Source organism: Idiotropiscis lumnitzeri, chromosome 6, assembly GCF_059441095.1.
Source record: "Idiotropiscis lumnitzeri isolate Australia: NSW breed Sydney's pygmy pipehorse chromosome 6, RoL_Ilum_1.0, whole genome shotgun sequence".
Lineage (NCBI taxonomy): Eukaryota > Metazoa > Chordata > Actinopteri > Syngnathiformes > Syngnathidae > Idiotropiscis > Idiotropiscis lumnitzeri.
This window is the reverse complement of record NC_142396.1, coordinates 15,558,367-15,573,763: the sequence shown is the minus strand read 5'-3', so window position 1 is coordinate 15,573,763 and position 15,397 is coordinate 15,558,367. Positions and strand designations below refer to the sequence as shown.

The 15,397-nt window shown below is 39.9% G+C and overlaps 1 protein-coding gene across 3 annotated transcripts in view; it reads left to right on the top strand.

Annotated features, from left to right (window-relative positions):
- The window catches only part of brsk2a (BR serine/threonine kinase 2a), a 166,549-nt gene that overhangs the window by 91,633 nt on the left and 59,519 nt on the right, over positions 1-15,397 (top strand). For all 3 annotated transcript variants that reach the window (XM_088297802.1, XM_088297803.1, XM_088297804.1), the window contains exon 2: positions 2,181-2,275. In XM_088297802.1, coding sequence (XP_088153928.1) covers positions 2,181-2,275 — 95 coding nt within the window. The remainder of the gene's footprint in view (positions 1-2,180; positions 2,276-15,397) is intronic.

Sequence of the window (15,397 nt, the reverse complement as noted above, 5' to 3'; positions counted from 1 at the left end):
ACATTAACGTTTTACGCTGGTGTAACAATTGTACGGTGCTTATGAAAAAAAGAACTTCAAAAACAATTGAGATCCACACATCTGTGTCGCAATTGCCTTTGCTTAATGCTTTGATATTGTCATCAGTTGAGAGTGAGTTTTCGTTTCCATTTAATGGTGATTTACTCAAAAGTTACTAATGTTGGAGTGGATCATTTGCCTTTGTTCTGTGCCGTTACACTCAGTGACATTATCGTAAATATGCATGTGTTTTTGTTTTTTTTATTTGTCTTTATGTGTGCCCTGTGATTAACAGGCCACCAGTCTCGGGTGTAGTCTTCCCCTGAATGGTTGATGCGTAACTTACTCATTGTTACACTTGAATTACTGTTAAGAATTCTGTATTTGACTGTAAAGGTTGCCTGTAAAGTTGGTTCCCGACAGAAAAATGGATGGATTGATAAGGCTGTTCATGGTTTCTTGTGTCCGACAAATGCGCACAAATAATATGGCTCCAATGCAAGTGTACACTCATTTACTTATCCTTCCTTGTCTGTGACTGATGGTGTAGCTTAGAATATCAGGCAACATTTATTTTCAGTGTGCAATGAATCACAGGATTTAGTTTACGGTAGTTTGCAATGCAATGCCAATAGTGGTGCAAGTGTGGAATTGCTTTGGAACACCTGCTGAGAAGAAGTCACGTCTTTTCAAGTGCAGCCTTTTTCTCAGTTGCGTGATGTCGTAAGTGTTTTCATCACTTATTCTTCAGTTTTTATCATTTTTTTCATACATGGATATATGCCAGTTCTGTGTGTATCCGTTGACTCTACAGTTACTTGTGTTCTGGCTAACACAGCACAACTGCATCGCAGCTATTTAGCACATTGTAGGAATCAATCACACAAATGGCCCGCTCTCTTACTGTTTTTATGATTCAAATAAACTCCAGAGAGCAATTCAAGGAGGTGTCACGACACTTATACAGTCAATAATAGCATTATGGACTTTATGTCACATGCCATTTTACTTCGGTGTGGTCAGTAAACAATGTCTTCACAGTTCACACATCATGATACATCACATTCAATTTAACACACACGGGCCGGCCCATTAAAATCTCAGCAGAAAAACTATCGTACAGGTACTTTATTTTTATTGCCTAGACACCAACATTCATGTCCAGTGTCCTTTCATTTGGTACCAGGGCCTTCAGATGGGGTTTATCTGACTTAATCCACGTTGCAAATATAGACATCATCAATACTGTAAAAACATGCAGTATAAAAGCATGTAACTGTGCCACATCCAACATTTGGATGGATTAAGAATCTATCTACTTTCTAATAACACAAAATCATCCATCTATCCATTATCGGATCTGCCTTTCCTCACGAGGGTCACAGGCATGTTGGAGCCAATCCCGGTTGTCTTCAGGCAGGGTACACCCTGGACTGGTTGCCAGCCCATTGCAGGGGCACAAAGAACAAACAATTTGCACTCACAATTACACGTAGTGACAATTGTTGTGTGTTCAATTACCTACCATGCATGTCTTTGGAATGTGGGAGGGAACCGGAGTACCCGGAGAAAACCCACCCAGGCACGGGGAGAACATGCAAAGTCCACATTGGTAGGCCGGGGCCGGATTGGAGTCCACGACCACTGCGCTGACGTGCTGGCCTCTCTTTTGCTATGCTGCCCATGACAAAAACATAAAAAATGCATTTTAGTCACAACAGGTGCTGATTTCTAAAAGCATCTATATGTGCAGATTACTACGGACTAGTCAAAGTTGTTTTTCTCTGACAAATCAATTAGAAGATGAAAAAAATGCAAATGTCACTGAGGGTCATCTTGGAGGCCTTGTAAGGAGAAACTTCCTATTTGCTAATCAAGTTTATACTGCATCAGCCTGCACTATTGCTAGACATACTCGGTTGTCACAACAGCACGTACTGTTGAGAAACACATACTGAGGCTGAAATAAGACATGCTTGTACACATGCTGGTAGCAGTGCACCCACGAGAAATGCCATGACATGAGAAAAATAGACTTTTGGCAACAAATTAATACAATTTCACGAAGGGGGAAAATCTATAATTGAGGTTGTATGTAGGTCATTGCTTCTGGCCAGCAGAGTAAGTCTTGTCAGAGATCAAACTGTTTCAGTCACTGAGGTGTTTTGTTTGTTTTGTAGGGTTGGTCAAGCTTGGGGTGCACTGTGTAACGTGCCAGAAAGTCGCCATAAAGATCGTCAATCGTGAGAAACTCAGCGAGTCGGTACTAATGAAGGTAAGTTACGCACGTTCTTTATGAATGTTCAGTTTGCCGTGTTCGACTCCATGGATGTCAACATGTTTGGTGTGTGTGGCTGTAGAAACATTGTGATGCAATATTGAAGCGAAGGGAGACAGGATCTCTATTCTCAAGTGATGCATAAAAAAAAATAGTTTACTTGTTTTCCAAAAATGAAGCTCTATCATATCCTATCCTGTTTGCTATCTTAACCTTTGAGAGTGGATTTTATTTGACTGAGTTTTCTTGTTAGTTTGCACATCCTGGGAAACTTGTCATTGCTTGAAGCACATCGTTATGGCGCCTAGTTGCTTCTATATATATTTGTCAACTGCAAGAGTGCGGAGATGATGTGGAGATCAGAAGGCAATGTCCTCTCTTGCAGGACGCCTTGTTCTTCTCGTCTTTTGAGGATAGTTCTTTATGACTGGCTGCGTGTCGCTTGTCACTCTGCAGAATAAATTTGGGATGATCAGACGCCTCGGTCATGCCTCCCCGAATAGTTATGCAATCATGCCCTTCTCAATACTGAGACGATGTGCAAACCTGCTGCTTGTGAGCAGGCACGACAGACAAGTCCTTGGAGCTCTGGGCTAAAATAATGCGTGAAAGTGTGGCAAAAACACTCTCCCCAGACAACCAATGCTTCTGTTTCAACAACTCAGGCTGAACCTCCCAAAAAGACCTAATGTCATTTTTTTTTTGGAACCGCATGATTTGATCAAGTTTCAGAAAGAAAGAATTGAATGGAATGTCTGCCAAACAGACTGCGAGGTAATTTAAATATGACATAGCGGGGTTGTATTTTTCAATTTTGTGTTTACTGTGATCTCATCACACTTGATAGTCATGATGATGGTCCTATAAGAACTTTAGGGTTTGTTTATAGAAGTCATTAGTGAGTTTATTGGGCTTTGCGGAGAATAATGTGATGATGTGCATTGTTTTTAAAATTTTACTGTAGAGTCGAAGTGTGTAAAGAGCTTTGTGGTCCCACTCATAAGAAACATTTGTTTTGTAGAGTATCTTGGGTTTTGATGGGGAAACAAAAGTTGATGTTGTTTATTTGTCATTAGGCAGATGGTAATATAATGGTAATGAACGCTGGTTGATGGGCCACCCTTGGGAAACATTGCCGAGGACTTCCCAAAACACAGTAATGTACATTAATATTTCTCTAGCTCAACTTTGGACATTAAACTGCTTAAATGACTAATCATATTAAAACACTACGTATACAAAGCTGTTATAGCATAGTAACATCTTGAAACTGTGATTTTTTTGTTCTCAGTGATTTTATTCTGGATCTACATTGATGGCTATGTTCAGCACTTTTACATATGCAGTATTAGAGGTTTTACCTACAAACCCTTTATTCCTGTCTGGTTTAATGTTAAACAGACCATTTCACTTACCTTTTAAAATTGTTCGGTTGCAAAATTGGCCCTTGTTTTGATGGACTACTTGGGGATGGAGGACGTCAAGACTGCCGCAAGAAAATTGCCTTAACAGGACACTCGCTGAGGCCACACTGTAATTGTTTGCTTAAGACATTGAAAGCAGGGTGCAAAGTTGCTTACACTACAAATTCTGTAAATGGAAAATAAATTCCTTCATTTGCATCTCGTGAATCCTTCACTCTCTTGATGGAATGCCATTGCTGCTCTGATCGTGATGTTTGATAAGAAGTCAGTATTTATAATCCCTTCATTTTGACAATGTCTTCCTAGTCAACTCACTTCGCTTACGCTGAATGCATCGTCTATTATATGTTGTTATTCTTGGTTTATGAAGATCTCGACATGCAACATTTCCATACGATGCACCGTAATACATTTTGTCATCCGGCACTAGAAGGGATGTTCAAGTACCGCCTTACTTACACATTTTCATTAAATTGTTTTATATCCATGATTTAGAAATGTTTTTGAATACTATTCTTTTTTTTATCTTGACTTTACTCCTGCATTAGCATAGGCTAGTGAAATCGTACAGCAGGTTTTGACTTGTGTGCAAATTTCGTCTACAACACTGCTGTAGAAACAAAGTCCCTACGTTTGAAACTATTTTTCATCAATATTTTCAGTGGGGAAAAAAATTATAACATGTCCATGGAACAGTTTTAGGTTGGGGAAAGTTATTTTGTGTTCCAACATGTCTTGAGTCTAAGGCCCAATCCCAATAGCACCCCTTATCTCTCCATGCTAGAATCCAGGTAGTCCTGTTGCTTCTGTATGACAAATTGATTATCATATTAATAAAACTCGAGATTTCAGTAGAGATTTGTCGATTATTGCAATTACCTGTGTTTTAAAAGTTGTTGCTTAACGCTTGCTGACACGCGGTCAGGGCTAATTGCATCAAGGCTAGGCTGCTTCTGAATTGTTTGGCATCTGTTTTTGCTGTTTCATTGTGTCATCAATGTAATGTAGTTATTGTTAGGAAGTAATGTCACGTCTGCATACGGCTCAACGCGACTCAAAGTGAGGATGTAGAGGATCTAGTACGTTCCTGTGTTTCCACCTTTTGTCTTCCCTCTCCCCAAACAAGGAAAAGCGGGAGGGGGGAGGGAAAAATAAAGGCTGAAGGTGAAGTAATGGGATTTTGGCAAAAAGTGCAGAAAAAAAGTGCTTTGACTGGTTTGATGTGGAAGAACTCAACACAGCACCGTGACCTCAAACCCTTCAAGCACCATTGTTGTAAACCAATACAAACTGTAAATGTCAGAGTATCTTACAGTATCTGTATTTTATAAAAAATGTAAAATACTGTAGAATATTCCTCTCCACGTGTACTGCATTCCTATCGCCACCGCTTGACACAATATACATTCAGTTTGTTTATTAATTGCCTTGGATTCAAATCAACCACTGGAATTACGGGCACGATGTTTTGGTGAATACAAGAATAGACACAAAGATGTCACATTGATGCTCGTTTCCCCCATCAATATCTTGAAATGGGCCGTTGGAGATAGACTATGAGGTATGGATGGACATGGGTCCAGATTGACTTGCTGTTCACTCCAGAATTTCAAATACAGTAGTATACTGTTAAAATAAATAAAAGTAGGTAAAATAAGACATCCCTTTGCTGTGTGTGCGCGTGTGTGTGTGAGTACTGTACTCACACTGAACATTATTATTATTATTTTTTTTAAGTCCTGACCAGTTTATATGTGTGTATTTGTGTGTGTGTGGCAGCCTGGCAGGTGAGAAAAATGGTAACACATGGCAAATACAGTGACAGGCTTCCGACAAGACCAAGGCTTTTGCTGAAGCTGCACTTTGGAGGCAATTACTGAACTCAGCCATTGTCACTCTCCTCGCCACTTCTGGCCGCCACATGACATGAATCTTTGCACACAACCTAAAAGAGGGAGCTCTGCTATCTGCTGGGATGCAGCTCCACATAGTTTGCAAAGTCTGAAGTGGAAACTTTCATTGACGTGTGAAGGTTTTCGACTATAAAGTGTGTTGATGGGTATTGCGTGCTATTGTGAATTCATGTTCCATTTAAATCAACTTGAATACAGAAACAAACTTTTTTTCATGTTCTCCACTGCTGCACATGTGCGTTTATGTGTCGTTTACTGCCGACCAGCATGTGAGTGCCATCAGGTCATATTTTCAGAACACTTTTTTTTAGTATGCTAATACTTTCGGTCCCTATGGTGCTATTAGAGGAGAGAATCACTCCTCATTGGTGTGTGTGTGTGTAATGCCAATAAAATTACACACATATTCACGGCACATATACACGTATTTTCTATTTTTCCCCTGCCCCCATGCCTTTCGCCTGACTGGCCTTGGGATTTGGAAGTTTGTGCACAGGACTAGAGAGGTTGAATTAATTGTCTCGGTTTTTGCACGCGAGAGTTGGCCGCACACAATTTATTAACTAATATTGAACCGTGTCACTGATAGTAATGTGTTGCATTCACCTGATTTGGGTTCACTCAGTGACGATGTAAATGGTTTTTCGTGCCCTGCGACTGACTGGCCACCAGTCCATGGTGTCGTCCGCCTTTCGTTCCAAGTCAGCTGAGATCGACTGCACCTCCCTTTGACCCTTACCAGGATAAGCAACATAGAAAATGGGCCGATGGATGGATGTTGTTGGACTCTTGAGTTCACAGCCCCACAGGTTGTAAAAACAAGGCGGATTGTATTATTGTATGGTCGTTTTCTACAGAAATTGAGCATTGACTTCAAAGATTGAGCACCAGTACAGATTAGATGAATCTTCGTTTTTCCTTCGAGAACAAACCATTTGACTTTTTTGATACTGATGAGGAAATGGTCAAAGACATACACTTGTGATTATGAGCTCTGAAAGTGGGCTGTAGCGAATGACCAAGAAAGGAATAAAAATGTATCCGGGACGAAATTGACATCAGATAATGTATTCCTACTCACCGCATTCTTGAATTTATTTATTTTTGTCTCTCTTGTTGCGTTCATGTTGTTTAGTTGAGTGCATGCTAAAGAATCATGGTATGATCACACAAATGTTATCAATTTCCATACAGAGTAAGCTACAAAATACTTGCATTGAGCAGTGATTTACAATTCAGAACTATCAGCTAAAAACGTTTCTATTGTTCATAGATTTGATCGTTTATATTTATAGTCACTGTGTCGCTGTCATTTGTATGTGTGAAAACATCTGATAAGATTCTATTAGCTGCTTGAATGTCAAGAAAATCTGTACTACATGAACCCTTTACTTCTTGTCTGACCTGCAGATGGAACCTAAATCTAATGACATATTTTACCTTATAACTGATAAATCTCAATACCCATTCATCAACAGAAGCCACTATTTAAAAAAACAAAAATGTTTCTTGCAAATCTGCTGACAATGATGACTTTGAAAAGATGGATTTCCTTTTCTCTTGTTCTAAGTTCCAGTTCTTGTAAGCTCTTATAAGTAGTTCCCTAAAAATTTACACGTTTTATTCTTGCCCCGTTGAGAATATTTTTACAAATTTGTTTTAAACTTGTTTTTTCTCCTTTATAATTTATCTTCGGTTTTTAACATTCTCCATGTTTTTGTTCCCACCTTTTGCAAATGTTTACATCATCTTGTACTGTATATTCATTCCTATGCAATAGGGGGGCATCAAACCTCCACATCATCATTTATAATGACAATGATTAATAATCACAACAACAAAAAAAATAACTCTGCAGCGTTTTTTTCTCATGATGGTTACCCGCTCTTCCTATTCTGTTCCCACAATCAACAGAATTGAAGTACTGATTCCATATCGACCTAACACCAGCCTCCCGGAACTTTACGAATGTAATGGGTACCTCAATTAAGGGTGTCAAAACGCTGTACAGTACAGATCAGTGGCAATAGCGCCATATCAACTATTGAAAAAGAAAACACAATACACCATACTGAACTGAATTGAATTTAGTGACCTGGGCTAAACATCTTATCGTTCACCCATATTAATATTATAATAGGAGTGCTTCGTGGACTCAACAAGGACCAGCTGTCACAATCTTGCAGCTTAGAATTGAAGAACCTCCAGTAATGCTAATTGTTAAACTGATTGTGATTGTGTGTAGAAAATAGAGAATAGAATCCCTTCTCTGTTAACTACACTCTGACAAGCCTTACCATTGAGATCAGAGGCTTCTCATCATTACAAGGAATAGGTCTGCAACTTTAATCCGCCCTTTAGTTTCAGGGCAGGTTAAATTGTAGCAAGCCGCAAGCTCTACCATCTTGCTGGGAGACCAGAGTATCTTTAGAGTGCAGCAGTGTGTGTTTGCTGTTGATATTTTCCTCCTATCTCCCTCTGAGGTAGCAAGCTGGTAGCGACTGATGCTGCCGCTGCTGTTGGGATAGGAACAACTAATTAGCCCAAGTGTGACTCGCACTGCTCCTCAAGCAGTGCAACTTCAAAGTCCCTCAGCGGTACCTGAATCAGGATAGCAAAAGGAGGAGAGGAATCGAGTGAAGGCTGGATAGACAGACTCAGGAGAAGTTTGATAGGGTTGTCTGAAGCTGATGGTTACGCTTGCCGGGCACTTTAGCAAAGTCATGGTCATCGATTGCGGACTCCTGTCTGGCATGTACCATGGTTTTAAAAATGAAGCGCATACTAAACAAAGAAGAATTCCCGCCTGTTGACTCGTACATAAGAGCTGAAGGAAAGCTTGCCGCTATACCTGTAGCCTGACCCTGAAATACTAATGAATGGATCAATAGTCTTTTTCATGTGAAGTGTTAATTAACACAATCGATAGTGCTTTTAAGTCCACGCCGTACACTTTTCCACGAGAAAGAGTATTCTATTTCTCTTGTTTTATGGGACCACATGTTAATTTAGCGCTGTTTATACATCTGTATCACAGCGTTTTGTTACAGATGATAGTTGGATCAATGGCTGTGCTTGAATACACCTCATCGAAAGTAACTAATGGACTAAAGATGCAGAGCAATGCAAGTGATGAAGTAGCGGCAGATATTGCAGTGGGCGGCCAAGGCACAAAATGTCTGAGGCGAAGATGAATCACACTTGCTTTAATCTTGTTATCCCGACATTTCTGTGACACCGCTGTAGCTTTCTTTTTTTCTCCCATCTCTACCTGCCCTCCTAACGATTACAGATTGACCATTCCCTCCCATCTTTGTTGTGCCGCAGGTGGAGTGGATATAGAAATTCTTCCGACACACACATTTAGTCTCACACTTTCTCTCACTGTATATCGTTGGGGTGTGCGTGTGTGTGTGTGTGTGTGCATATCCTGCTGCAGATTTAATGCAGACGCGCAGTAAAATAAATGGCTTTCATATGTTGCAGCCTTTCACATCGATCCATCAGTTTGGGTCACTGCAAAGCCAGAAGCCAGAGTTTTGCACACCATTTATACCTAACAGGATGGAAGCACAGAAGGATTTTTTTGGAATCATGCTCGTTGTTTACCCATTGCAGTAAGAGCTTCACGTCATGCAATAAGACGTATTGGAGTTCGTTTGGTGCAAAATTACATGCTTTGCCTCTCCCCAAAAAAATCGAATGTCCTGAAAAAAGTGGCGTACTTACTTTGGTGGTAGGCGCCAGGATGGCCGAGTGGTCTAAGGCGCCGCGTTCCGGACCCAGTCTCCCCAGGAGGCCTGGGTTCGAATCTCGAATTTCCCCATTGTGGGACTAATAAAGGGAATATTATTATTATTATTATTATTATTAGTCAACCAATAACTCCAAACTCTGTTGATCTTCATCACATGTACCATTTGGTGTGGTTCCAGGTAGCAGATGCAGGAATTTGCAGTTACTGTTTTTCAATACGAAAACTGATCCACTGATGATGGTGGGCATTACATTATATGACATTGCATTGTATTGTTTTGCATTGCTGTGTCCACTGTAAACACCTAAATATATGAGTGTTTCCTTCCTGGTGTAAGATTTCAAGCCCAATTTAAAGATAAAAGGGCAATGACTAGGACATAGGCCACAACTTTCCTTATCGGCCTTTAAATTCACTCGCTACATCTTCTTCAGTGTCCTCTATGGCGACTATTGCAGAAGCTTCCTTTAATATAACTTAAGCTTGCAGGATAGCATAATGATAAATGTATAATTCGAATATACTGAAACCATATACTTCATAAAGTCGTATACCAGAAGCTGTGAAGTAAAATAGATAAACACTTTGTTTTGTTTCATGTGCATGCTCATTGGTGAATGGCACCATTTTTGTGGAAATTGCTGTTGAATGCATATCAATAATTCAAAATGATAAATTATTCATTATATTACAAATATCTAAAATGGAGAAAATCATGAAAATGTTTATTGCTCTTCAACGTGTACATTAGGGATGTAACGATATGTAAATGTCACAATTCTGTTTTATCACGGTATTGAACTCATGGTACGATAATTACTGCGTTATTGGAGGAAAGATCACAGTACTCACTCAGTACTTTCATACCCACAGTACTGTAGGACAGTTAGTGGTACAGGTGGGGCGGAGAGACGTGTAGGAGACGTGGAAGAGAGAACAACCTCTCTTTCATAATGGCTGAGTCTTTCTTGAGAGGCTTTTGTCGTTTCTGCGCATTTTCCCTCAGCTTTTTGTAAGGACGACATCTTCAAATCATTCATTACAAGAAGGCTTCATTAACTTAATATGTGTGTTTTGACTAGTAGTAATTAATTAGTTTTGCTTGGAAAACCACAAGAGCTCAAATATACACCTCAATATTTGTGTATTTCACTTTTATGGCAATATTTATAACACGCAGGTAGGTCCATATCGAGCCCAACGAAACATAATGTGTGTATTTTACTGCTGGACAGTAGACACACATTGGACAATGTGGACGACACAAAGAAAAAAACAATGCCATAATGCCTCGCAAAAATTTGCAAGTTGCAGTGAAGAGTCATTTTTAACGAGAAAGAGACGGACGGGCTGGGCTGCGCGAGGATTGGATCCGTGCTTCCTGCGATTCCCAACCCTTTCACGACAGCTTGTGAGTCGTTATGCCCCTAATGCGAGCGGAGCCGTGCTCGTAAATTAAGCCGCTGAGACACCACACCAGAGCAACACTCCCCGTTCGTCATAAAGTAGGAGGACGTAGTGGATTCATTCCAGCATTGTCCATGCATATGTTGCTGGCAAATGAGCACCATGCTTGCTCCACTTCCTGGTCCCATTTGTTCGCCAGTGTATTTTGTCCCATCAAGACCATCAAGCTCTGCATCTTGCACATTAAAAATGGAATCTCACTCATTAGACCTATTTCTGAGTATTGCAACACCCAACCAATGCCTTTGTTGAATCAAGAAATCACTTAAATAGAATCTGTTAGATACAGTGTAGTAGGCTGCAAAATCTCAACAACAAAGGACAACTTGCTGTGGTTGTCGGAAAAATGTATTCCACTGTTTAGCAGAAGATCCTGAAGGAGAACGCCCGGCCATCCGTTTGTGCCCTCAAATTTAAGCGCTCTTGGATCATGCAGCAAGACAACGATCCAAAACAGCCAACAATTCCAACCCAGAAGGGCTCAAAGAGAACAAAATTAACGTTTTAATGTTCAGATTGAAATCCAATTGAAATGCTGTGATGTGATAGTCAACAGGCGGTGCATGCTAGAAAACCCTCCAATATGGGAGTGTTGAAACTATTCTGCAAAGAAGAGTCTTCCAAAATCCCTCCACAGCAGCGCGAAAGACTCATTACCAATTATTGCAAACTTGTGATTTCAGTTATTGCTGCCAAAGGTGGCAAAACTCACTATTATGTTGAGGGGGCAATTACTTTTTCATATAAGTCCAGATAGGTTTGTTTTGTTATCCCGACTTGGCAAATAAAATCATCATTTATAAAGTGCCTTTTATATATCCCTGGGTTGTCTCAGTGTGATATTAAAATTAGTTTGATGAAATGAAACCATTGTAAGTGATGGATAGGCCAAAAACTCATAAATCAACAAGGGGGCAAATACTTTTTTACAGCACTGTATATTTAAAATCATTTTTAAAGTTATTAAAATAATCTATATGAAATCCAATGCAGTTATCAAATTAATTAAAGTCAATAAACTTCACTGCTTCAAGTGGCATAAATAAGTGAAGTATCCCTTTAACGTGCATCTGCACCCGTTCATCCATCCATCCATTATCTGAATCGCTTCTCCGCAGTAGGGTCGCGGGGGGGTGCTGGAGCCTATCCCAGCTATCTTTGGGCAGTAGGCAGGGGGCACCCTGAACTGGTTGTCAGCCAATTGCAGGGCACGCAGAGAAGAACAACATACCTAGGGGCAATTTAGAGTGTCCAATCAACTAGCCATGCATGTTTTTGGAATGTGGGAGGAAAAAGGAGTACCCGCAGGAAACCCACACAAGCACGGGGACAACATGCAAACTCCACACAGGAAGGCCCGAGCCTGAATCGAACCTCAACCTCCGTATTGTGAGGCCATCGTACTAACCAGTCGGGCACCGTGCCGCCCCTGCCCCTCTTCAATGCAATCAAATTATTGATGCAGTACTCATCCTGGTATACCCACAATAACAATAACACAATGTCCATTGAGAAATTATCTGCTTACTAATTTGAGAATTTATTGTCATATTTTTTAATTCAAAACATTACAAATCCGTGCTTCCTGATAACTCATTCCTTTGCCCAATTCAAAAAATTCAAGTCAAGTCAGTCACGTGTGTGTGTACGTGTGCTGGGGTGTGCGTGTTGGGGTGTGTGTGGGTGTGTGTGTATGTGTAAATTAATAACACTTTTTTTTTTCATAACTTGTTGGGGAATGCGGCCCATTGTTCTTGAATCAATATCCACTTCTCTCGCTGTATTTTGATGCTGCTCTGTGAAAAGGGGGGGAATAGATTTTACCCGCAGGACACAAGCTGTGTGAAATGAAAACCCCCGTGACCTATATACCATTTGGTTTCATGCGAAATAAAGTTGACTGAGGTTGAAAATGTGGTTGTTTTTATGCTTTTGGTGACACATCTCATCAATGAAGTGTTGTTTGGCTGAATCTGAAAATAAAGCAGAAATGGCGTGAAGGCATACGAATGAAATGGAACAAGACAAGTCAAGATGTAAAGGGATTCCCCATTGAGCTCAACAGGAGACCTCCAGACGTCTGAATTGATTGCATGGGCTTCTCGTCGTAAAACGCAACCATTGCTGTGTTGTCACAGAGATGAGATAGTCTTCACATCTGTATCTGTTGTTTGTGATTTTCTTTTAAGAGGATGTGACACCTTTCATCCAGTCGCTCTGCCCTCAAGTGGCTTGAAGTTTTCAAGTTTGCCCCTCATTTTCCTTTTCGTGTTGCTATTCTTTAATTTTTCCTTGGACGTGTTGACCCACTTAAGTCTTTTGTTCCCCCTGTTCACCACTTACCGTTGAATGTTTGTTATGCATTCTCTTTTATGGAAGTGGAGTAATTTCACATGCCGTTATTGTATGGAGATCATTTCTAGGTTTTCAGCAATTGTTGCATTGTGGTGTTACATTATCATTCAAGGGGCAGTCAAAAAAGTAATGAACCCAATTTAATCAAAATTACTAAGGACTCAATTCAAAAAGAAATTTCCTCTTCCTGTCAGACATTTTGGACGCGTCATTGTTGGATACCCATCAGAAGCCGAGAACTGCGACTGAATTTCTTTGTTCATAGGGGGTAGGTAGGGTGACCCCATTCAAAGAATATATATATTTTTTTTAGACTCAAGCTCAAAGTCAACCATGTCTCATTAATAGTCACAATACTCTTGAGAAAAGACTAATTCAGCACCATTGTGACTCTCAAGAAAATTTAAACAAGCTTCTAAACGGGTCTCCTTGTGCGCATCTGTGAGTTGAACCCACTTGCAACAAACATTTGCGAAGATTAGCTCTTTTACCACTTTTGCAACACTTCCAGAAATTCAGTCATGTCATCAATGGATACTCTCAACCAGGATTAACTGCTGCAGATGTTCTGCCGCTTGTCACAGAGGTTTGCTGTTGATCCTGGCCACCCAATTATTGACTGTGTCATAGCCTATTGCAGCTTCTCCATCCACATTTTGAGAATTTTGAGTGGCAGTTCCCCTTCCAAAGGTAGGGATTCAATCACAGCTCTCTTCCTCTGGCAGCACCCAGCAATGTTACTTCCAAAATGGCTGACAGAAAAAGGAAAGGAAAAAATACATTTATGGGTGAAATTAAATTGGACTGGTTCCTTTTGGTCTGCCCCTTTGAATAATAATGTAATGTTGAGATTTCAGTGGATTGTGCGGAATTATTGAGGATAGTTGATTATTTATTATCTTGAAACAGTTGAGGTAAAATTGGGTGCACTAGTTGTCTGAAAGGATTCAAGGATTAAAAGAAATGTTGAGTGCTGTGTATATCAACGACATGGAGGACAATCAACATGCTGTTTTTATTTAGTATAAAAATACACTATGAAAAATCTCAAATGTGAATATTTATGTCAGGATATACAAAATTGCATGGAAACAAATATAAAAAATATATAAATAAACTGGTTATGTACACAGTGCAATAGTTCCATATTTTATCGCTTTATTTAGATGACTTCCAAGTTTTGTTGAAATAGTGAGTAGCATGGAGCACAGCTTCAGTTTGGACTAGTTTCTGATGTTTCAGATTTTCCGGGAATGGAGGGGCATCTTCTCTTCTAGGATGAGGTTTGGTTAAATGCATGCGCGTGCGTGAACGAGAGGCACCTTAGAGCAGTGATTCTCAACTTGTGTGCCGTGAGAGATCATCTGGTGTGACGCGGAAAACAAATATTTTGACAAAAAATGCATTTTCTATTAAAAGCTGTTTTTGTTCATTTACCTATGCCAACCACAAATAGAATAACCAAATTGTCTTCCGCTCGAATCTATTGCAGATCACGGAAGGTACATAAAATACATTAAAATATCCACTTTTTGTGAGTTGATTTGCTAGGCGGTAGGCTATGACATTTTTCCAATGTGAAATTTGTGCCTTGGCTCAATAAAGTTTGGGAAACACTGCCTTTGAGAATTCCCATACAATAACTGATGACATGAAGTGATAATTGTCATTTTGCTGGGAACAGCAATGTAATATACAGGACCTTGCCATCATTGTTACTGGCAAATATGCCAAATTTGAGAGCTTCTGGATCAGTATCTGCATTTACTGTATTCATGACTCAACACGCACATGCACAAACATACACACTCAAGTCTCCCTTAAATGCTCAGTTGTACAGTCAGTGACCATCGCAGGTCACATCAGACAGTCAGGGCTGTGGGCTGAATAATAACTTGTGGGCAAGAAAGCCTTCGGGGGAACTTAATAAGGCATGACCCAAACAATAAATGAATAATATCAAACTGTAGCTGTGAGCAGATACCTGTTATGAAAAGCAATGCACACAACAGTATATAGTACACTGAGTATTGCGTAATATCATATATGTGATATAAATGTAATTATATTTTGTGTGAAAGTGGTGACTACTGTTGTATAGATACAGATTCAAGACAAGGATTCACTTTTGAATGCAGTTTACTCCGTTTGCTAATGTGACTGTAAATATCGGGTGTGATTGTTTGTGTGCTCAAGCTGAATT